This window comes from Calliphora vicina, chromosome 5 (assembly GCF_958450345.1).
Source record: "Calliphora vicina chromosome 5, idCalVici1.1, whole genome shotgun sequence".
Classification (NCBI taxonomy): domain Eukaryota; kingdom Metazoa; phylum Arthropoda; class Insecta; order Diptera; family Calliphoridae; genus Calliphora; species Calliphora vicina.
Window position 1 is genome coordinate 110827741 of NC_088784.1, and position 26673 is coordinate 110854413.

The 26673-nt window shown below is 29.3% G+C and overlaps 1 protein-coding gene across 1 annotated transcript in view; it reads left to right on the forward strand.

Moving 5' to 3' along the window:
* The first annotated feature begins 6640 nt into the window (after nt 1-6640).
* The window catches only part of Drl-2 (Derailed 2), a 76178-nt gene continuing 56145 nt past the window's right edge, over nt 6641-26673 (forward strand). The window contains exon 1 of the mRNA XM_065512544.1: nt 6641-6821. Coding sequence (XP_065368616.1) covers nt 6710-6821 — 112 coding nt within the window. The 5' untranslated portion in view covers nt 6641-6709. The remainder of the gene's footprint in view (nt 6822-26673) is intronic.

Here is a 26673-nt window from a genome sequence, read left to right on the forward strand (position 1 = left end):
GTTACCACAGCAGGGTCATTTATTTTCTAACATTCATGCAGAACTTATTCAATTAAATTTCACGTTGCGGTGAACTCTATCATCATCATCACCATTGCCAACGTTGTCCTCATACGTACTCCTTTGATCCGCACACCGGAAATACATATATACAACAATAAAAATTCAAAACAATTTCAACAGCAGCCAGTCGTCAGGCGACGACAGCGTCAGTGCAGTGGCAGCTGTAGCAGCAGCAACAAAATAATAAAGAAAATAAAAGCCACTTGCATGACCCACTGGCGCACAAAGTTGCGTGTTCGTCGAGAGACTGTTAATCTTTACGAACTTTTAATTACTTTTTGAAGAACTTTAAATAAAAACAGTACAATATAAAATAGCAACAAGAACAAAACCAAAAAAAAAATACCAAAACATTTATAAATTGTTTAGTCAAGTTCGTTTGAGTTTTTTTTCTCTCTTTTGGCTTTTATTGTAGAATATAATATTTTCACTTTAGCACAAAAATATCTAGACACAAACCATACAGACAGACATAAATAAATAAATTTATTTAAACATACCAAAAGAGACAAAACGCACATAGATTTATTTATGGATACGTATGCATGGCAACATGCTACAGATAGCAACACCTCTTAAAACCATTTCTATACACTTTTTTTTGAATTCTTTGCCATCGCCCAGACAACCATCTGAAAACTGGGAAACCAGTGTCACAACGTATGAAGTCATGTCACCATACAGATAGAAAGTCTGTTTTGGTGATTCATACATGCCATTTTGTTTGTTAAAAAAAAGTTTAAAAAAAAATGACATTGTGATAATGTGGGTAACTAATTTAAATAGCATTTACCATCGCAACTAAAACATGGTAATAATGAGCAATTACTGAATAATATGCATTTCAATGAGTATGTACTAGGGTATTCGAATTATTCGATTTTTCTCTTGTTCGAATAAAACGAATAATTCGAATAAGAGATTTTAAATTGTTCGAATAATTCGATCACACGTTTAAAATTAATCGAATTATTCGAATAATTTAATTTTGTCGGTTTTTTAATATTTTATTGTTAAAGAAAAAACAAAAAATAACGTTAAAGTTAACAATTCAAGTATTGATAATGTTAAAAAACATTCGAAAACAAAGTCCATCATTAAGTTTTCAACAGAAATATTCTGATCAGATTAACACCCGAACAATCTACAAAACAATTGACTAGCAAACCCTTTAGTTTCCGTTTTGGAAAAAATTTGAGCTAGTTGGACATGATCCTGAATTCAAATACAATATAAACGTATTACGAACTTTATGTCGTTCATTAATTTGGATTTTAAATTGAGTAACTAATTCTTTAGTAAATTAATTATTCACTATTTCCAAATTATTTGTAACAATTAGTATTATACATCAAGCTCTATCAACGTCTTTCTTAATAAAGTGATCTTGGGGAATTACACAATAAAGGAAATCTGTCCAATGTTTGATATCATTGTCAGTGAACGTGGCTAATTTGAAGTCAGGCAGTGCATGATTGACGCATTTACAAATACGCAAAAAGTTTATTACCATGTTAGGAAAGATGTTCAACGATGTTGAAAATCATATATTAGACGAACTCCATGCTTTTCTTGCAGCAAAACGTTAGTTTGCAATATTTGTGTTTATCGTTCGATTTATTAAATATTTTGCAACACATATCTACGTACGCGGTTAATAACATCACTTATATACATATATTTTAAGATCATGGGATTCATCTATTTCAATGTAATCATTATAAATGTCATCCTCAATATCACTTTCGACGACCGTTGCAAAATCACATTCTCCATCACATTCAACTCCTCCTTAATCTTAGTTAATATTTTGATTATTAATTGCGATTCTTCTAATATTTCGCAAGCTAAATAACAAATATTTTATTCCGTACCTTTTATTTTTCATTGGTTCAAGCCCTAATTTAAAAATTTTGAAAAATTTGTTTTTAGAATTGTAACATCTTGCAGTAATATTTATATATTTATAGAAGGAGCTATCGGAACACTCATCTACAGTGATCGAAAGTCCCTTTGTCTTTAGTTATTTGTCTAATTTCAGAAACAATACAATTTTTGTGAGTCATTATTACTTATTTAAATTTGAAATTATGAAAAATTTTAAGCAATTTACTAATTTTAAATATATATGAACATTTATTCGTTTTATTCGATTATTCTACATAAAATTGTTCGAATTATTCGTTATTCGAAAATGGCCATTTTTAAATTGTTCGAATAATTATTCGTAAGAAATTATTCGATTAATCGAACGATCATTAGTCGAATGAATACCCTAGTATGTACTATATACCATCTGCATTACATAGAAGTAGTCGTATACATTTATGATTGTAGTAATTAAGAATATGTTTGTGGCAACCATTTTTATGATGTATTACTTCACCATACTATTGTGTTGTTCTCGGATTATTGATATCATAATCTGAGAACAACATAATATGATATTAAGAATGTTAAATTAAACATATTATGGTAACCGCAATCATATACGTAGCTTCAGTGACCATAATATTATTAAAAAACCAGTAAAAATGTAAGGTATATGATACTGATGTGCTGTTTAATCGAAAAGTCCAAAACCCATATCGTGATCTTCGTGAAACAGTTCGTGGGAATTTTATTAATTTTTAAAAATAAATTCAGTTTGACAAAACTCAAGCACTTTCAAAATAGATAAATAAAAATCAGCTGTGTTGTTGGTTTCACCTTACTTAGTGCATCCTGAGTGGACCGATGTTTATTTAGTTAAATTCAAAAATACTTTTAATACCAGTTTCTACATCCAATGCGAGTACTTTGAGTGATAATTTTAAAGGTATCTTGGTTTTGTTACAATAACAACAAGTAAGAAAGTAAAAGAGCAAAAAAAATTTTCTTTCAAAATTTCAATAATTTATATTTTTGAGTGATTTTCGGAAGTGGGCTTTATATGGGGGCTATGACCAATTATGGACCGATCACCATGAAATTAGGTCGTGTGATTTATGTCTATATTAAAGTTAACTATGTTAAATTTTGTGTGTTTACCAACATTTTTAAGCGATTTATGCACGTTAAAGTGATTTTCGGAAACGGGTCTATATGGGAGCTATTACTAATTATGGACCGATCATAACAAAATTTGGTGACATGAATTTCGTATATATAAAACATATTTCAATCGAAATTTGTGTAGATTCTTATATAAATTAAACGTTTATGACCGATAAAGTCCAATTTCGAGAGGACATTTGTATGGGGGCTAGGTGAAATAATGGACCGTTTTAAGCCAGTTTCAATAGGCTTGGTCCTTGGGCCGATAAAACTATATGTACCAAATTTTATCGAAATATATTCAAAATTGCGACCTGTACTTAGCGCACAAAGTTTACATGGACAGACAACCAGCCAGACGGACGGACGAACGGACATCGTTTTATCGACTCAGAAAGTGATTATAAGTCGATCGGTATACTTTACACTAATATTTTTTGGCGTTACAAACATCTGCACAAACTCATTATACCATCCCCACTATGGTTGTGTAGGGTATAAAAAATATGTTTATGATAAATATGTTCATGTAATGAAATATTCTACGTAGGCAGACTATGTAATTCCAAATAGTTAATAAATAAAAATTGCAATTAATACCAGGACTTATAAAAATGTATACCATTGGGTATTCCCTGCTTTGGCATTTTAGAACAAATAAGCTAAATTTCTAAATAAAATAGGTTAAATTTAGAACAGGTGCGGATCCTCCTCAAAACCGAAATTATGCTTTAAAATAAAATTTTTAAATATTTTTAGGTAAACAAAACTAGTTTTTTTAATTTATTTGTGAACAAATTTTAAGAGAAAAAAAATGTTTTAAATTATTTTTTTAATTAGTGCAAGAAATTGTAGACAAAAAATTTTCTTTGTGAAAAAAATATTCGGGTTAAAAAAAAAATTTGCCGACTTTACCCATTGTAGGTTCGACTTACTATGGCCTTATATTCGCCGTTGCAAAGGTCTTTCCAGATATAAACCTAAAATATGTCAACAATTGAGGTTGTCCTGATGTTTTTCCTTATATCTTAGCCATTTGTGGGCCGATTTTCTCGATTTTAAATAGCAACCGAACCGAGTCTATAGCGGATATATTGATGAATCATGTAAGTTATTTGAAGGCTAGATGAGATTAGATGGACATGGCTGTATCGACTCCGCTATCTATAAGGATACAAACTTATATATACCCTTCACACGTCTTTCAAAATCCGCGGCTGATTTTGAAAGACGTGTGAAAGCCCCCAAATAAAAACTCAACACAATTTCTATGTTGAGATAATCTTTGTTATATCCTTAAGAAAATAATAAAAATAAAAAAAATATTTGTATTGGATTTTTTACTAATATAAAACTCGATAAAAGTCTAAAGGCCTTATTCATAATTAATTTTTAAATTTATTACGGGTTTATAAAACAAATATTGTATGGAAATTCTGTGTTATAAACCTTTTATACAATTATAAATTCATTATGAATAAGGGTTAAATGTTTAATATTAAATTTTAAAGCCACGGTACAAGCTACCGCTACCTTCATAATACCTTCTCAGCTCAACTACCGTTACCGCTAAGCTACAGTAATAGAAATACCTGCAATTACCGATATAAAATAAGTTGACAAAGTTGTTTATAGTTTTTGACTTAATAATTTAAAAGTAATTTAAGATGAAATAAGCGGTATCTTTAAAATATCAAACACTTAGTCTAAATTCATTCAAATAATAGGTTATATTCAAAAGTTCTTAGGAAACTCTCAATTAGTTTATTTTGGTTGTGTTCCATTTTAAATGTATCCCTGTTGAGATACCTTTCAAAAATATATAAAAAAAACATTATAGATTCCTTAAGAATCTTTTTCTTGGAAGTAAAGCATTTTAATGTTAAATCAAAACTGTTGGGTAATAAACTCTTTAAACACTCTACTCACACTAAAAAAAAACTTTTTATGTACGAGTCTGTCTATTGGTCTATACGTTTGTTTGAATGTTCTCGTTTGTGGACTATTTAAACTGAGTTTGACTTTTCAATAAAATTTTACTTTATTCACATTCTTGTCGTTCTTTTTTATATCTTTTTTGTTCACATTACTGCTTGTTGTTAAACTTTTTTATTTAACTTCTTCTTCTCTGCTCTTTATTCTCGGTTTTGTTTTTCTAGACATACAACAGCTGACAGCTACAGTAGAGTCAAGAAGTAGTGGGCAAAGTCAAGTTGTTGCAAGCAGAGTAGTACAGCTGAGCTGAGTTAAGCAGTGCAGCTAGAAGAAGGAAACTTAAATAAAACGCACTATAAAGAACACACTCTCGACAGCTATAATACCCATATATTGTCACTTAACCAACAACTGGGAGTCATCCTCAGTAAACAGAGTTCAACACACACACAAACACACACACATTGTAACCAAAAGAAGAATAAATTTGCACACATATGAACACAGAGACACAAAATTTTGGAAAAGTTGAGTGAAAGGATGGTGAAATGTTAAAGTCAAGTCAGGCAGCCTGCCAACAACATGAAAATGGCACATATATGCTGATGGTCTCCAAGCTACCAAAATCAACAGCAGCATCAGCAACATCATCAGGAATAGCGACAACTAAAATACACCCACAGAGAGATACACACTCACTGGCACACAGATAAATAAACGCGCATAAATATACAACTGCAAACAACTGCAGCGACAACAGGATTTTTTGCTTTTGTTGTTAGAGTTGTATCATCAAAGCAACAACCACGTGACAGGCGAGACAACATATGCTTACACCCGCACTTTCTCACAAAAGCATACAGACAAAACAACAGCAACAGAAACAACAACAACAAGGCAGTCAGGCATCAACAAAATCCAATATATTCCAACCATATCCCAACTAACTATACAGTATTCTACTCCTCCATACAACTCCCTACACAAACCGTTACCGTTACCACTGACTCCCGCCATCTCGTTTACCATAAAAAGACAGCAAAAGGGCAGAACAAGAGCAGAGGAAACGGGGCCAGAGGAAGAAGAAAACAAATGCTGTCACTCTAAATTGTTGACTGGTCTGAATTAAATGTGGCAAAGGATTTAACAGAAAAAAAAATAAAACCAAATTTAAATTTTTAGACTTATTAAACGAGAGAAACACAACAACAGCAGCTAAAGGACAACACAAAAAAAAAGAATAAACAAACCAACAAAAAACTATTGCAACTACAAAGCCAACTATACAAACTCTCACACATATCGAATGGTTTTGGTTTTCATTTTGTTAGAGTCCTTTCATCCTTCCATTGGTCACTATACAACGTTTGCCTTTGAATGCTGCCCGCCCGAAACGATTGAATGAACCATAAATTGTCAATTTAAATAAAATTTAATGAATTTTTAAATTTACATCCACACAACTCAAACAACTCTGGACACATTTCAACGATTTTTCTCATCAAGATTAAATAAACTCATTCTCTTCATCAACTACTACATTATCAACCTCTCATCATCGATATTTATTAAGCAGAAAAATACCAAAAGCAGCAACGCCAACACCAACAACTAAAAGGATACAAAATTATTGTTCAATTTCTTTAAATATTATCGACATCTTTTCTTAAACCAAATGGCCAAATTTTGGTTGCTCTATTGGGGCCTAATGGTTGCTTGGTATCCCTTGTTGTCAAGTGGTTATCTCAACGTGTTCATAAGCCACAAAGAAGTGATGAAACTTATGGGTAAGTACGAGATTATTATTACTCCTCCTTACTCCTTACTCTTTACACTCTTATTCTTACTGTTACTGTTACAGTTACTGTTATTGTTTTTTTCTCTACTCTAGTTGTTTGTATTTTTCCTCTTTCCTTTTTCTTTGTCTACTTTTATAACCAATTTATTAAGAACATTTTCCTTTTGGGCTTTCGTTTTTATTTTTTTTTTTGTGCCAACCAAAGAGTATTTGTGGTTTTACGCAAAATAACAAAAAAACGTATAAAAAAAATAAATGAATTGAATGAATCAATGGTTGGTTAGTAGAAAAATAGACCAAAAAAAAATATAAAGTGATTGATTATAAAATGACACTTTTGATGACAGTACAATACAATAGGGAATTCCTACAGCTGCAGAGTCTATTAGCAAACAAGTATACCGTTTTTTACGTAAAATTCACAACAATGGACTAAAAACTTTATGATTTTATAAATTATTTTGGGTTGAACAAATCTGCACAGTAATGGTGTATTAAGCTTAATATACATACATATCTATATATAAAGTTTTTATAAATTTCTACATCCTCAGGGAGCTTTTCAATGTAGTAAAAACTGTAATTAATAACTAGTAAGAGTTCCACTGTGCTGAATCTTATATTGTTACCTATAACACCAACGGACTTTTTTTAACAAAAAATCAAAATCGATTTTGTTACTGATTCTCACATATTACCTCAAATCACATGTTTAGAGAAAAATTAAGATTCATTCTATCAAATATCTTGCATATACTTAACATTCTTCTAAAAGATTAAGATCAGCCGAATTAGCACTCTAACTACTTCTTTTGTGTAAGGGTTTGGAAAGCCAGTTGAAATATCTTTCATTAGGTAAATATATATTGTATTTGTACAGTTTTCGAGATATATGTACCTTAAAATATTTCCCAAGATCGAGATTTTTGTGCTCATAGTTCCGCCATTTATGTGCCGATTTTCATGATTTTCTTTACCATAAAGCTCCCGGAATAGTTACTTGATTAGTTAATTTGACTTCACGATCTTATATGTGTTAATAATGGTGCAATCAAACAACCGGGACCATGAAGTCAACCAATTCTCTAGCTTTAAAGAAAATTTTCATAAAGCTCTAATAGTATTACTGGTTCCTATTTAAGTACTAACCACAAAAAGTCAGATTAAATCAAGTAAGAGAGCTATATTTAAGTAAGAGAGCTATACCCTTCACTAGAGTGTCCAAAAAACCGGTTTCCGGTTTAACCGAAAAAGTGTGTTTTTTAATAAACCGGTTTTGATTATTGCCTTTTATAAAATGCGGTTAAACGGTTTCGGTTTTTGTCTTCAAAAAAACCGGTGTATATTAAATTTTTATTTAATATGAAAAAGGTCTGCTTAAATTTATTTTTATTTGTGGACGCTAATAGGAAATGTGTTAAGAATTGTGTACTAAATCTTCGGAAATTTAGCAATTTTGAATTCTTAATGCTCCATCTTTAAGCAATTATTTTATATCTTTTACGAAATATTGTTAAATGCTATAATTTTTAAAAAAAAAAAATTTTTAATTTTTTAAGAAATATGTTTTCTTTTAAATTTATTAGTGAAAAAGCTTTATGACAAAAAAATTTGTTGTTTAAAAAAATTCGTGTTATAAAATATTTTTCCCGATTTTGACAAACTGTAGGCCCGACTTACTATGACGTTATATACGTCGTTTCAAAGGTCTTTGAAATATCTATCATTAGGTATCCGTATTGTCTATACTAATGACTTATTAATCCAGATATAGATCATAAATAGTTCAAAAATCTAAGGCTTGGTTTTTTCCTATATCTCAGCCATTTGTTGGCCAAATTTCCCGATAATAGCGGATATATTGATGTATGAATCATGTATGTAAATTATTTGGGGAAAGTTACGGTTACGGTAAATATTTCACCTTTAGTGATTTCAGTACTTCTGATGAGTAAAATAAAAATTTTCTAAAGAAGTAAAATGTAAAAAGTTTCATCCAATTACATTTTAGATTTCCAGAAATAGAAAATTGTAAAAATTCCCTCCGAAATGGTAGATCTAAATCCTTGCCTGACACATGTAATGAGGAAAGTTGAAAATAAATGATTGTATTTGCACGCAGAGAAAAAATATAATTGGGTATGGTTACTGTAACCATTTAAATAGTGTTACAAGATGTTTAACAATATTATAGTCACAGTAACCATTTACATGATTGTGGTAACCATAATATGGTTAATTTATGATTCACATGATTGTATCAACCATATATATGGTTACAGTAAACAAATATATGTTTGTGGCAACCATATTTATGATGAATAATTTTATCATAATATGTTGTTCTCAGATTATGATAAGCCTTAAGCCGAGAGCAACATAATATGATAAGTCCTTCATCATATGAATGGTTGTCACAAACATATATTTGTTTACTGTAACCATATATATGGTTGATACAATCATGTGAATCGTAAAATAACCATATTATGGTTACCACAATCATGTAAATGGTTACTGTGACTATAATATAGTTAAAAAACTTGTAACAATATTGAAATGGTTTCACAGTAACCAACTATATTTTCTTTATGCGTGTGTAAAGAAATTGTTTGATAGTTCTTAACGCTGAGAACTTTTTAGTTTGAAACACAACAAAAATTTGTTAAAACTATCATAATATATTAGGACATTATGACAATATCACCAAATAGTAGACCATGTGAATACCCCAATTATGATATAATGATTCATCATAAATATATCTGTCACAAACATATACTTGTTTACTGTAACCATATACATATATGATTGATACAATCATGTGAAACACAAATTAACCATATTATAGTTACCACAATCATATAAATAGTTACTGTGACTATAATATTGATAAAAAACTTGTAAAAATATTGAAATGGTTACAACTATATTTTTTCTCTGCGTGCAGTTTTTTCTTATTACAGACATTTCTTTAAGTATATTTTTGAAAAATCTTAAATTTCACAAAAACCTTAATACATAGATTTAATTATGAAAACCCACATAAAATAGTATATTCTAGTTAACAAATATTTGCTAATTTCAATGTGGTTAAACTCCAACAACCATAAACAAAGATGTATTAAGTATATAAATTTGTTGATGCATTTAACATTTGCAATCGATTGATTTACTTTGAAAGTTATTGTGCGTTCATTTGGAAATTTGTGTGTATTTCTTGTTTAAATTATTTAGCATAAATTTCAATTTTCATTGACTTTGACAGCAAAAATGACATTATTTATTTTGATTTAATTCAATTTAATTTTAAATATTCACTATATTAAAAGAAATCTTTAGATCTGTACTTACCCGCATACTCTGATTTGTGCAATAATGTGACAGCACAAAACTAAGAGCCTGTGAAATAAATGAAAAAATATTGTTAAATATTTATGTTGTTTTTTGTTGACTAAAAACAATAGAATATTTTTATTTTAAAAATATACACATACATACATAAATATGATAGAAAGGAAAAAAACGCAGCACCAGGAGCAAATGATGATTAATCATAAAAATAGGAATAATGGAAATGTCATAAATCTACTTGGGCATTGTAGCTTTTATACAGAAATCATGTTTTGTAAAAAAAGATAAAGTGATCGAATATGGTCCAGACCTAGAGCAAACTATTACCTGACTATTTCTGTTGTCAATTATTCTAGTATTATTTTAATCGAATAAAAGTTCATAACTTTTCAAATTATTCGAGTGATCGATTAATTTTTAAAATTTTCTCGATTATTCGTTTGAAAATTGAAAATATGATTCGAATATTTTAATAAAATTTATTATTCGATTAATCGACAATTATTAATCGAACAATTTTTTATTGTAATAAATGTTTGTTTAATAAACTATAATATATTTTTTTAAATTTTAGCTTGAAAATAAATTTATTCGATTATACGATTAATAAATTGAAAAATTTTATTCATTCGAATAAAAAATATATTTTTTCTCGATTATTCGATTAATTTTTTATACGAATAATAACCCTAGTAAGTCCCCTTTACTCTAGGGAATGTTCAATCAGTCCTTAAAAACACTTAGAGATGCATTTGAATCGGTGGCTCAAAATTCCTTTTATTTTCAATACCACTGTGCAATTTTCTATTTGTCGTGTGATGTCCCTGACAAGAGGCAGCCAAAAAAAAATTACTTTGAATTCATAGGCCATCTGTATTATTATTTTGTTTCTTAAATTTTATTTTTCTTTCGTAAATAAATACAAATGTTGCTCAAAATATGTATAAAAAAAACAGCAACAAAGCGGAGGAAGAAATAAATAAATAAAAATAACAAATTATCCGGTAATGTGACCCTTGCCTATTGTCTCAGGAAAGAAGTACAAAAAATGCTTTCAATCAAATAAATACACACTTACACGCACTCACACTAACACTTGTCCACATAGAGAAAGATAGACTGACACACGTACACATAGACAGACATTCGACATAATCGATTTCCTTAAGCATTGACGTATTTAAGACATCCTGCTTTCGAAATGCAGGATAAATGAAATCGTATAAAAGTTCTCTAAAGACACTGAAAAACAAATAGCAAAAAAACAAGAATAATATTAGGAAATCCTTAATATTAATGGTCTCGCCTGGTGCTAGTTGCTCCTTCATTTATTTGTTTGTTAGGTTGGCTGATTGTGTGCTGGAATGGATGGTTTCTTGTTGTTTCTTTTTTTTTTTTTGTTCTAATCATGAATACAAAGTACTAGAAAACGAACATGGCTTGTTCCTGCCACTGTTGTTTTTATTGTTGTTATTGTTTTTATATTCATTGTTGTCATATCCTGTCGACCTTGGAAATGAAACCCTCTAAGGTACTTCCTCTGCTATTGCTATTGCTTTTACTGTTGTTGTTTTATGTTGTGCTCTGGCTCTTTCACTTTTGCTAAGTATGATGGTTCCTCATTTCATTTTGCTTTTTCTTGCTGTTTGTCGTGTTTTGTGTTAAAACAAAGCAAAACCAAAAGAAACAACAGCAGCAACAACAAAATGCTAATGTAGCATACGAAAATGAAACATTTTGATTTGTAAATTGATTAATGGTGCCATAAGTGCCTTCCTAAGCTTAAATAACATGGATGGCTAAATGGATTGTATAATTCTACATACAAGGACACATTCATACATATACATACATATTTATATTTCTATTTGTTTGTGTCTGTGTTTATGCATGTATTACTGCTGTATTGTGCACACACACACAGCTACGAATGCGAATTCAAATGCCTGCTTTACTTGGCAATAATGGATGAACGGACAGACGAACGAATGAATGGCTAACCCAGATTTATAACATTTTCCGGCACTTAAACATAATTTGAAATGAAAATTTACGAAACGCTAAAGAGAAAGTACGATTTTAACTAAACTTTAGTAAAGGCGACAATTTATGAATTACACTCATATTCGTACATAAATTACTAAACGACATTTGAATAAAAAAAAAAATACACAAATACACACTTTCATAAATATTAAATTCTAATTGATCGCTATTTTTGGGATTAAAATATTAGTAGTGAATAAAAACATAAAAATATTGTTAAGACCAGCATTAATGGAAATTTTGTTATAAAATATTACTTCGAAAATGTTGTATAAATAAATAAAAAGTACAATAAACAAAAATTTGTCAACTCTTTTAGAATTTTTCTAAAACTACAGCTTAAAAATGCAATCAGGGTTACACCATGGTGTACCAGTTCTATCATTTGGTCATATTTCGGAATCTGTAATTACAAGAGATTACAATAATATTATTCATTTTGAAATTAGTAATAAATTTTAAGTATAAATAATAAGTGATTTATTATTTCTCGAATAGTTGTAAATAATATGTTCAATTCACAACCTACAAAGATCCTTAAATGTGAGTAAACACCACAAATTATTTGATTTTTTTTTAAGATAATGAAAATCCTAGAATCTATCCATCGATTACAATTTATAAGTATCGGTTCTAAAGAAAAAAAATTTAAGTCGGACTATAATGATTTTCATGATCTTAAACAAAACAAAAAATTCACTGGTGCTTACTCACTTTTGAGACTCTCTGTATGTTGCACATTGGTGTCGATCGAAAAAAAATAGTAATAAATCTGAATCTTATAAACTACTGTTCCGACATAGGATGCTAGGAGAAATACAATTTGTGATACTCTTGTTGAAAAACATGTTGAGATACAGGATGTCAAACTCGACCACCTCTAATTTGCAAAGCTATGTAGATCTGGTGACTTTTACAAATATGGAGAGATATTAAGTGAATGCAACTTTGTTATAAAACAAGTGAAAATGTAAAGAAACTCCTGTTTATTTTACTAAATTATCTCTCACAGTTTAAAATATATTAGAGCTTAAATATTGAAATTTTCGTTTTTTATCATAACTTTATTTTGTCTTTCGAAAATATCTTCGGAAGTTGTTGTTCAAATATTTTTCTAAAAATATCTTATTATTTCTAAAGACAATATATCAATCCATCTATACGTGAAAAAAATCAAAGTCAACATTTTGAAATGAGTTTGAAAAATGGTTAATGGCCTGTTTCACGATGCACAGTGGTATGAGAAAAAAAAGAGGGAAATAAATCTGTAACTTTGAATGAAATTTCACATGCGCAAAGGGGAAGTGTTGTCGAGTTTAAGTTTTGAATCTGGAACTCATGAGCCCACCAGGAGCTGGGCCAGAGGTCCCCAAAGTATTACACCTGGGGTATGGTCAATTTTAAAAATGATCCTATTTCTTCGTCTGTGTTCCGATTTCAAAAAAATTACATACATAGAATCTTCTCACGTGGCAAATTAATTAGAGAAAACTTAACAACTCGCTGAGAATTTACCTAGCACTGTTATTTACATTCATAAAAATGTTGTTATGTAGGCAACATGCTTTTTTATGAATTTCTATGTTAGGTAAATTATCTGCTTAAGTTGCTAAGTTTTCCCTAATTAATTTGCCACGTAAAAAACATAAGGTAGACATGTTATATATCAACGGATAAAGGATTTTGTCTACTTTTAAACAATGTATATAACTTTTGACAATTAAAAAATTAATTTTTTGAAAAATATGACAAAAAAATAATTTTATTGAGTTTTTGCATAGATACAAATTTTTCAAATTGAAATAAAATTTTTATTTATGAATATTTTTTAATGAAATTTTACACTTATATAGATTTTTTTATTGAAAATGGAAAAATAAAACAAATTTTGAAATTTGTAATCAGGAATCACGAATCCCGCAATTCCTAAAAAAGTATTAAAAAATTCCAAATTCGTATTTTGGCTATAATATCCATACCAGGGGTGGGGTTATCGGAACCCTTTACAAAATAATTAAGAACATATTGGTCCATCTAAAATGGATTACTATTTTTTGACATCGACTATCCGATTTGAGAATTTTTGCCCAAAAGTTGAATTTTACAGAAAAAGTAGGCGTTTTTTGAATGGACCTGGTCCCATCGGTATCAAAAATTATATATTTTTTTTTAATTTAGAATATTTGATGTAAAGTTAGTTTTTCAAAAAGTACAAATTCATTATACATACTTTTAGAAATTTTTCAGATAACTTAGAAAGAATAAAAGTACTTTTTTCTCAAAAAAATAGCGAAAAATCGAAAAATTTTTTAATTTTTTAAATTCAAATGCATGTCACTTTGGACTTAGTCATGATTTTTAAACCATTCATTCTTTATTTGATATATAGATCTGTTGTTAATCCTATAAAAGAAAAAATGGAGAAAATCGGGAAATATTTGGAAATATTTAGAACCGCGGTCATCAAAAAACTGGAGTAGGGTGGGTAAAAATGTTGAAAATTTAATTTTCAAATTCGAATAACTCCTAAGCAATAAGAGATAATTGATAGATTTATGTAATGCTCGATGAGAAGATTCTATATATGAAATTTTTTTTGAAATCGGAGCACAAACGAAGAAATAGGATAATTTTTAAAATTGACAATACCCGATGTGTCCTACTTTGGCGACCTCTGGCCCAGCTCCTGGTAGGCTCACAAGGTCCAGATTCAAAACTTAAACTCGACAACACTTCCCGTTTGCGCATTTCATTCAAATCGGACTAAGGGTTTAGAAGTTACAGATTTATTTCCCTCTTTTTTTTCTCATACCACTGTGCGATGTCGAAAGAAAAATGAGACGAAAAAATTTGTATGAAAAACACTTAGTTTTTAAAATTCTTTCGAATAGTTTTCATACATATTTGTTAGAATCATTCGACATCGTGAAAGAGACCTTGATTCTTTATTACATTTAATTTGCCTTTTAATTTTTCCTGTCCGTGGACAGGATAGCAGATTTTCCAAAAACATTCAAATTTTCAATAGCATTTTATTCAATTGCATACAAATTATATTAACCCTCTGACCCGCAAGAGTGCCTCAAGGCATGCATTACAAAACACCAATTATCTCAAAAAGTAATAATAAGTTCTTTTTTTTAAATTTAACTGTGACTTTAGTTACAGATTTGTTAACATTTCCCTCGAAGGTCGAAATGCATTCTGACTTTTAGTTTTTGTCATAATTTTAGCACGTGTGTGTGTAATTTTTTTTTAAAACAAAATTTTACTGACTTATAGTCGCCTGATCTATTCGAAATATTTTTTATTAGTTCTTTTTCATTAGTTTTTCAAAAAAATCGTATCATAATTATGGATTTTTTTACACCTAACCGGCAACAATGCCTTAACCTTCGCTTTACCAAAGGTTTTTTATGTTCATGGTTTACCAATACCCACCCGGGTGACACTACACTTCTATAAATATATGCGACGAACGAAATTTTAAAAAATTGAAAAAACCTTATAAAAATTTAAAATGTTTCTATTAAATTCTATAGAACTCTAAAATTTGTTCAGTGAATACATAATTCATTTAAATCGAAACAAAATTAAAAAAAATGTTAATCCAATAAAAACGATGTGGTCACCCGGGTGGGTATTGGTAAAGCCAAGGTTAAGGCACTCTTCACCTTTTTGCACTTCGTTCCTAATCTCAATTTTCTGATGTTCTGAGTTTATTGGATCATAATTATCCTAAATTCGACAACTTTTTTTGGCTTTTTAAAGTTTGCGGGTTAGAGGGTTAAAAATTATTTTTTCAAAATTATTTTGTCTATAATTCACCAAATTATACTTTAAACTATTTTTATAAAAACAAAATTTAAAAAAAAAATATTTTTTTTAATTTTTTCAATTTATTAGTGAAAAAAAATTTCACGTCAAAAAAATATTTTTTTGTTGAAAAAAAAAAATTCGGATAAAAAAATATTTTTCCCAATTTTGATCCATTGTATGTCCGACTTACTATAGCGTTATATACGTTGCAAAGGTCTTTAAAATATCTATCATTATGTATCCATATTGTCTATATTAATGACTTAGTAATCCTGATATAGATCAAAAATAGGTCAAAAATCGAGATTGTCCTGGTGTATAAATATCTCAGACATTCCACACTCGTATTGTATGTCGTGTAGACACCCATATGGTTTTAGGCCGAAGTTGATCCGGTTCCAGACCACACTACTATATATGGCTGCAGCAGTCAGAGATCTTCTGAGTGCTATTATTCCATGACATCTTCGAATCCAAAATAATTCCCAGATGCTTTGTGCTACCAGATATGATTAGGATTAGTTGCACACTATTTGGGCACGAGAGAGTTAAAAGATAAGATTTTGTACATTTTATGTGTAACTATATTTTCTATAGCAAATTCGTTCTAATGAAAGTAATTAAAAATTTTAGTTTTATTACCTCAAGGTTGAAAATATTACATCCATGATTTCTAATACCTTAGTTCACTTATTTCTCTCTATCTAACTAATTTGTACATTAAATCCTGTAATAAAATAGAATTTATTTACAGAAATTATTTGCTTTATTATTTATAAATTCTTTTTTTTGTAATCAAAAGAAACATTTTCCCATAAAACCTACATTGAAATGTTTATTTTCATTTATCTTAAGTCGCAATTGTATGCGTTACCATTTATTTTCCATTTAAATTGGATCTCTCTGAGCTTAGGCAGAACTGCATGCAGCCGTGGAAATCTTAAATAAGAGTCTCATGTGTCATTGTCTAGAAAGCTGCTTGATTTATTTGCACATTAAACTTAAAATCTCTTTTAGTTCATTATTTTCTATCAAAACGAAATATAATATCTTTAGACTTTCATTAGAAAAGTGTGTGTGTGCATTAGAAAGTTTCTGTTACCCCTTTCGCCTGCCACATAAACAGCATAACTACACTTTGTATGTAACCTCCTGCATCATTTGCTTATTAATCTCGGCGTATTCACTCGTTTTATACATTTTACGTGACTCTGCATGTTTTTTTGTCATCATTCATGCGATGCTAGCTAGTGTAACTTGACTTGGCTTCTTTTTGTTTTTTGTAATTTTTGTTATTTAGTAAAAACTTTTCAATCCAGTTGAATGTTTTTTTTTTGCATTCTCTCGTTTTTAAATACTTCATCTCATTTATAGACAAAGTTTGCATAAAGATTAAACTCATAATTACAGCCATTAACTTCAACCTCATCGCAGTACGTAGAAGAGTAGTCTGTCTGTCTGTCCCTGCATTAAAAAAAGGGATGCCAAAAACAAAACTGAACAAAAAATGGGGAAAATAACAAAAACATGAAACGGAAGTAAAGGATATAGAGGGGAAAATGGCATAAGTATTATTATAAAGCTTTTATGTTGTAAAATAGTGTTTTTTTGTAACACGTCCTTCTGGCATGCAGCTCTTTAACAAACATTCACACACACTTTCATTTTGGCTGAGTGTGCATATCTTAAGGGTATTAAATGGTATAAAAACGACAATTATTCTCTCTCACTCCTTTCTCATTTATAATAAGACAATTATTTCCACTTTTTATCACCATATTTATAAATGCTTAAAACATTTCCATGCACTCACACTAACACTCACAAACATACAAATACAAATCCATACAATATGTATGTATGTATGTATTTGCATACAGCACAAAAGTATGCTATAATTTACAACAATTATATTTAAACCCAGAAAAAAGGAAAATCTTATTAAACGCATTATTTCTTTCAGCATTTTAGCATAGTCTCTCTTAAATTCATTCTTTTTTAATATAAGTAAATGAAAAGACGACAACAGCAACAACAACAAATGTCGTTTTCTATAGAAGTGAAATCCATGAAAATACGACAGCTCAAATTACAGTTCAAATGTTAATTTCCCTCACTTTGATGCTGTTTTATTTTATTCTTCTTTATCTCCTTGCAGTGGTAATATTATCAAAAAAATATTAAATTTCAATTTGTTTTTCGATGGCAGCACAAGTAATCGTAGTTGATGTCGCTGTCGCAGTATCATTTGCAGTTTTGTGTGTGTCTTTGTATATTTGTACTGTGATTTTAGCAAAATTGTATTTCTTATTATCTAAATTTGTACTTTCGTACGTACATATATTGATATCAGCCCCATCGTCAGCTGTTGAGTATTGTTGTCAACGACTCCAGTGTTGTAGCTATTGTTGTCGCCATCATCAGCTTCATTTCAACTCATTTCATTGAGAATAATCCTTGTCGAATATTTGACATTTCAAACCATTCTCATCGTACTTTTTTACACATCATAGAATACCTCAACATTTATATTGACACCCTCATACCAATTGAAATCATCGTCTTAACTACAGAACAAAATACAATAAAGTCATTCTTAAGAGATTTTAATACTTCAGATGAAATTTAACAAAAACAAAATTAAACAGAAATGCTACAATACTCTGGCAGAAAGATGTAAAGCGTGCTTCATTTAAGCGTTTGATTTATAATTTGAAAACAGTGCAGAAATTTTTCAACTTGCCGGCTCATATCTTGATAATAATACTTGTATAATACACATACATAACTAGTGTAATGCCAACCTACTAGTTAGATTCTAGTAATAACACTTAATTTGAAAGAGACTTGTAACTTTCACATACCGTGTTAACCAAAGTGAACTGTACAACATTTCTATAAATTGTGAGAATTTTAGAAACGAAAGATTACACTGTACATCACTTTCTAGTTGGATTTTCCGTTTTGGTGAATTCAGGGACTTATTGTAAAATTTCACGGATAATATTTTTGCGAAACATTTTTACCCCATAAATCTCTGTTCTAATGATGTTTTTTACTCTTTTTTAAAAGAAGGACAAAAAAGACCCATGTCTTCAGGATTTAGAGGGTTAACATGTTCTACAAAAATCTTCTCCTTGACATTTTACATAAATTTTCTGAACACATTTTATACCTAAAATGTAAGGATCACATAGTTTCTTATGCCGATTAACAATAAGAATGTGCCAGAGTTGGGAAACTTTAACCCCCCTTCAAATGAAATTCAGATGTAAACTTTCAAAACGCCGATACACGTGTCTTTTTTTTTTGTCTCCTCTATCAAAATTTATTGGTATGACCTTGTAATTTTGGAAAAAATTTGTTATTGTTGATTCCAACGATGTTATGATTCCAGCTCAACCTTTGTTTTATTATTAAAGATTAAAATTATTTGTTTTTATTATTGTAGACCAATCAGGCTATGATTGAGCCAACCATTGCACGGTGGTAAATTCCGGCCAAATATGTTTTTTTTTGTTTTTTTTATTTTTTATAAAATTTTGATGGTAAATTTTTCTTAACTGTTCAGAATAAACAGTAGCATTATTATTTTGGCTATAAAATTATTATATGGTTATTTATAGAGATGTAAAGTCAAAGGTTTTTTCTTTTCATTTTAATATTAGAAAAATGTTTTTTTTTACTTTTGAATCGAGTAGCCTGTGCTTTTTTCTTTATAGTTTTTTTTGTTGCAAATTATCACATGTTTTTATAAAACAGTTAGCAGTTAACCTATCCGCGTGGTTATTACGGAGTTTTTGCGTGTTCTTTTTATATAAAAGTGAAGTGATTAGGAACTAGTTTTAAATCTATAGAAACTAAATTAAAAAAAGTTTGAAAGGTCAGAACAAATTAAAAGGGGCTATTAGAGGTTAAGTGTAAATTACATCTAATACTGTACAGTATCAAGAGTAAGTGCTATAAATTTCAGCTGCAATTATCTGCCATTCCAATAACCAGAACGATTTCAGTACCTTCATATTTTACACATTGTTTTTTATTTCTTGATCAATTTAAAAAATTATGTAAGTTTGAGAGTTATTTACATCTATGCTGATTTGGCCAAACCACGTATTTGTATGCCGAAATTTTTTCAAGGATAATTTATGTAACTTTTAATTATAAATCTAATTGAAGCCATTTCCATAAATTACATACTTACTTTATTCGTTACTTTTATAATGTCAATGTTTATGTGGCCAACCCATGTATGCAATTTCTAATATTGCGATGGATCAAGTGTGTTGTTCTTAGATGTACACCAAATTTAAAGCATTTACATGAATAACCTAATTATTCCGATAATTTCAAAACGTCCATGATAGTTTGCCCAAACCATGTAAATGTATTCCGAAATTTTTACGACCATTTTTTTCAATCACTTATGCTATTCTTCATTTTTGGACTAAATTTCAGGCATTTACATGAATAAGCTAATTTTTTCGATACATTTAAAACGTCCATGAATGTTTGGCCAAACCCTGTATATTAAATCCGAAATTTCAATGAACAATTTTTTTTCGATCACATATTATTCTTTATTTTTGGACTAAATTTCAACCACTTACATGCAATTTTTTTGATACTTTTAGAACGTATATGATTTTTTGGCCAAACCCTGTATTTGAACATCGAAATATTTATAGATCGATCGGTTATGTTATTCTCAATACAAATACCAAATTTCAAAAATTTTTATGAAGAAATAAAGAAGTTATAGATTTTTGGCCGGAATTGACCACCTCCAATTCTTGGTCTTACAATTTTTTTGGCTGGCCTGGGCGATCTTTGTCTTTCATGTCAAAATAACAACTTCTGAACCGAACAAATCATCTCTCGCACGTTGAAACCGATGAAAGACATTCACCATAAGCATCGGTGAGCAATCGTTGTGCTTTAAGCAGCAGTTTTTTTTTTTAAATTAAATAAGCAAAGCAACACCCGCTTTGTTGGTACAAAATTCGACATTTTCGAAAAAAAAAACTTTGGTGTTTACTCTATATTATAGAGCCTTTAATGTTCAATAACTAAGGGAGAATAAATGACAGATATGTACCTTTCAAAATGACATATAAGTTATTAAAAAAAAACCGGGTTCAAATGACACGTCACGTCCTGTGAAGTTATCCTGCATTTTGAAGTTATACACGCAATCATAGAGAATAGACATAGAGCGGAAACTCTGCTGTCAAAGACCTAACTCAGTTGTCAGAAACCTAAGTGCTGAGAATGTATTTGTAGACAAAACTATGTGAAAACAAAAACAACACACGTATGTGTGATTATTTTGAGTATTTTTTTTGTTTGAGTTTTTTCCTAGTTTCCGCTCTATGTTTCTCTATGCACCCAATAACATAACTAATTTTACTCAATTATTAATTGAGTAAAATTAGTTAACTTCAATAGTTTTTACATCCATAAACAATTGTTAAGACTTGTTCTTAAATATCATGTTCTTGTGGTAAAACTGATGAAAAATAAGGTTTTTAGAGAAAACATAAAAAGGAAAGTATCTCAAAAACAAACCATACGATTTTAAAATGTTTGAAATATTTGTGATCTGCGTATCAAAATTATATAAAAATGTATTTAATACGAGGAGCCCTTCCCAAAATGTTTTGTTTTTGTATAGTAGTGTTATTATATTATGGTTGGAGCAGAATTAGAGTATGATTGAGCCAAAGCATAAGATGGTTATGCATAAATATAATAAGAGATCTATATTATATCATAACTATAAGACAACCATGATCATATTGTGATAGCTACACAATCATAATATCATTGAGTACAATCTCATTATGTTTAGTTCAACCACAATACGGTTATCTATAATTAATGATATAGTAAACAGATAAGAACATAGTTAGTGTAAAAACTTCATACTGAAGATATAAACATCAGCATTCAAAGGGAAATGTAAAATGCACATTCCACCAAAAAGGTTGAAAATAGTTCAATTCAAATTCATAGATTCTCCTTAAAGCTTTATCCGTTTTAAATAAGCATATTAATGTTTGTTATACTGAATATGTTGAAATTTTTTTATTACACGTTTTTTATTTGCAATAAAATATTAAAAATATGTAAAATAAATCAAACAAAATACATAAAACCATTAAATTAAATACTTCATACTTTTTATCAGTTATATTATTATTGAATGCACTGGAAAACATTATATTTATAGAAATTAAAGTGTTTTTACAGCGCTTAAGTGGTAAATGGAATAATATGTAATTGAAAGCTAGTATTTTTAAAGCACCCTTAAACTAAAAAAAAAAATATTTAAAAATCTTTTCTTCTAATACGAGTTTTTATTCAATAACTACTGAAAGTAATTTTAAAATTGTTGTTTATATTACAAATATAATGTATTAAAAGAACTAGGTTAATGTAAAATTGTATACAAATCAGTGGTCGGCACTCACAGCCACCAGGGGCAAACATCAGTTATTTAACTGTACAATCAACAGCTTGCAACACAGAAAAAAGCATAATGTGCTAACAGAATTCATATCTGACATTTCGACTGGAAAGTTTCATATTTTCTATTTATTTTTTATTTAAGAGTGATTAATGTTATTTGAAGTGAATGTATTGGCTCTGCTAAAAATTTATTTATTTTGCAATTTTATTCTGATTTTCAAAGTGGATTATAAAGACAAAAGTGCATCAATGAACTTATTTTCACCGTAGACGATAAATCCCCACACTGTACCTCTATGAGGATTAATAATTTAGAATCTATAATCTAAATTTTAGAATATGCCAACAATACTTCCAATATATATTCGCTTTGTAAATATAAATTGAAATCTTTGATCTTGAAATAAATTATTTTTCATTATTCCTCCTCTTAAAACACAATATAAAGTACACCTTTAAGATTGAATGACATTTTAGTTTGCTTGAAATCAACAAGTTTTTTTTTTCTTACAGAAACTTAATTTCAAAAGATTCACAACAAGCATTCCCTCTTAATATAACAATTTTAATATAGAAAATGAATTTGTTTTCGATAAATAAAATTAGTAAAAAAAAGAAACAAAACACTTGATAGCATTCCATTTTATTATTTTCTCTAAATCAACATTTCTTTATTCTTAATATCTTTGGCACATCATATACAATTTGTTTTAAACATCATATAATACAATGAGGTGTTTTATTTTACACTTTATCTCTCTTTCTCTCTATGTAACACCTCACCACACCTCTGCATCACCATCATATTCTTGACAAGTTCTTAAAAATGAGACCCTTAACACCCACTTCCACTATCCAAGATCTTTTTGTGCTTTAACTATGAAAATACTTAGAAAAGCAAACAAAATAAAATAAAATGGAATGAAAAGGAATGAAATATATTGAAAGAATAAGACGCGAAATTAAATTTCTTTGTTGCATTATTTACTCATTGGGATCTGTACTTAATCCCACAGCTTTCACTTTGACAAAGCCCTCGTTTTGTTGCGTGCGTGCGTGCATGAGCATGTTGTAACAAGTGAGTGTATCTACTATCTATCTAGTGGCGCTTTCTTAGTAAAATTTTCTAGCACTCCAAGCTAGATACAAGATAAACGCACTCACACACACTTTGGCATATATATGAACGCATTTCTTTAAAACTTTTTTCCAATTTTCCTTCTTTTTTTGTTCTTTTGTTATCCTGGTATCGAATAACAAATAAGAAGGATATTTTGCAGGGAATTTGCGAATGTATTGAAGCATTTCTGTCTAGAGAATTGTTGTTGTGTGCACACACTACCCCACGAACACTTTGTTCGTACATACATGCAAAAAATTACAGTTAAAGTGCGACACTAACACTCTATAACATCATGTTCTAATATGTTTCCGTTCACTTTTTTTGTATGGCGTTGTATGGATGTTGTTTTTTTCTTTATTAACAGCAGCAGCAACAACTTTCTTTTTAATACCAACATGAGTAAAACAAGACAAAAAACACTTCATTTTGTACTTTTCCCTGTGCTTCTACATGCTGCATATAAAGTTTATACGAATATTCGAGTCAGAGTTTTGAAGCAATATTTTCATTTATGTTTGAAAATTCTAACTTATATATATTCGAAAAATGTTTAGGCTGTAAAAATAATATCTAACTCAAGAAAATTATTTAAAAACGTCATGATATATTGTTCAATCATTACACCATTGTTATACCTGATAAATTTTTATCATGATAAACTTCGAAATGGTTGCCTAGATAAAAAATTATCAGGTATAGTCTCCATTTATTAGTATTATTGTGATAAAATTGTTAGTGCTTTTGCTTAGATAACTTTGTCTTGACAACAAATGTCATTTATTGTTATGATGAATATTTGTCAAGTATAGACAGGGTGTTACAAGGTAGAAACGCTATGGAGAGTTTTTAATATTTACGCCTGCAATGTCAAACTATGAAAATATTTCTTCAACAATTTCCAAAAAGAAATATTTGAAAATAATTTTTTTAATTGACATATCATTTCATTTTGATTTTTTCATATTTTCTTTTGTTTGACGTTACAGGAATTGTACTATTAAGAACGTATTTTCTTATGATTATGTTGTGTCATGTATGAGTCCAATTTCCTAAATTTTTCAATTTCGAACTTAAATCTTTTGCAAGAAAAATTTAATTTTTCAGAATTTTGTTTAACAAATTGTAAAAAATTAAGGATTTTATGTCATTTTGAAGGGTGCATACATAGACAACAACTAGATAGGTAACTGAGAGCCAAAAACCTAAGTCTGTTGTCAAAAACCTAATTCATGAGAATGTATTGCATGTATTTTGTTATTGTATCACCCGTATGTTTGAAAAGAGAGTAATTTTTCCATATATTGTTACGTTTTAACCTTTTCAAATCGCTGGTTTATTTCCTTTAAATAAACCGGATACTTTTGATTGCAAATAAAAGCCGTTTAGTAGTTTAAAAATTGTAACAACTCATTATTTATTTAAAATGTACAACAATCACAGAATTAAATAGCCACTCAATGTTTTCTTATACACGTTTATAAATTCTCAGAATTACAGACACAATTTATAATGTACACGAATTTACTTGAAAAAAACACAACACACTTTAAGGCACTTAGATGATGTTTCTTCGAAAAGCGTCTCTGATCAACTCACTCACGACTGCAACCTCTGCCACTATTTATAACACTGCATTACCATCTAGAAAGCTCTTTAACTGTCTAGAGGTTTCTAATACATACGCCATCTGTGGTGTACTTTCTACAATGCTCTTTAACTGAATATTCGAAATCGAATACAGCGTTGCCAACTTACGATCAAATCAACTGAAAGCATTTATTTAATAATGCCCACAGATATGTTACAGTTCTACAGCACTGTTATTTGAAAGCATTATGCTACTTTTAAATCAGCCGTTAAAATCGTTATATTTGAATTCAAGTACAATTTCGTAACAATATATTACTCTCTCCTTCCGTTCTATGTGTTTATTCTATGGGTGCATATCTGTAATTTATTCACACTTAGTTATTGAACATTATAGTGTAAACAATAATGTTTTTTTTTTTGCTTCAAAAATGTCGAATTTTGTACCTACGAATTGTCTCCATGAATATTGCTGCCAAACTCAACAAGAGCTTGCAGAATCATTGGAAGCTAGTCAATAAGCAATTTCAAAAAGTTTGCGAGCAGCAGAACTCATCCGAAATTGGGTTCCATACGAATTGAATCCGAGAGACCTTGAAAGACTATTTTGCATGTCCGAAATTATGTTTCAACGCTAGAAAAGAAAATCATTTTTGCACCGAATCATTACTTGCGATAAAAAAAAATGGATTCGTTCTTGTCCTCGAAAGATCAGCAGTTCTTTTGGATCGCAATCCACATGTTGCCAGAAAGATATGAAAATGTCATAACCATTGTTAGGGCTAATACTTTGAATAAATTGATATTTTACAAATGTTTCAAAATAAGAGCTAAAAATCTGAAAAAAAAATCCAGCACTTTCAAGTCACACACCCAGAAAATAAACTCCAAGTATTATTAGGACAATTTCTCTCATAATTTCAAGAAAAATGCAAGTTTGTTCAATAATTTCTTCAGTATACTGTTATTTTATACTGTTTCTCAAAGAAATTCAGCCTTATACCAAGATGATGAAAGGTGCAGCGTTCAAATTTCTGTAATATTTATTTGTAATGCCCAGATTTGAAATTTTAAGCGCTTCCATTAATATTGAACATCAATCAGAAATGTTCTTCCAATATTAACGACAGCAGGATTTATTTCGTGATATTACCATTATATTCTTTGATATTAATAATTCAAACATAACTCTAATTGGTTAAAATTCATAAGGTCTTCAAATTTACTGACGTTAACGATCTTAAGGTCAAATTAGACCCAAATAGAATATATATATATATATATTTTCTATTTCTAAGCTTTCTTTTGAGCAAAAAAAATTTAAAAAAGGGCCCATATTGAAGAAAAAATCGATTTTGCAAAAAAAAAGTCAAAAATTGTATTTCTTGAGTTATAAAATATTTATTTTGATAGATATCCCACTCGCATCCCACTAAGGGAC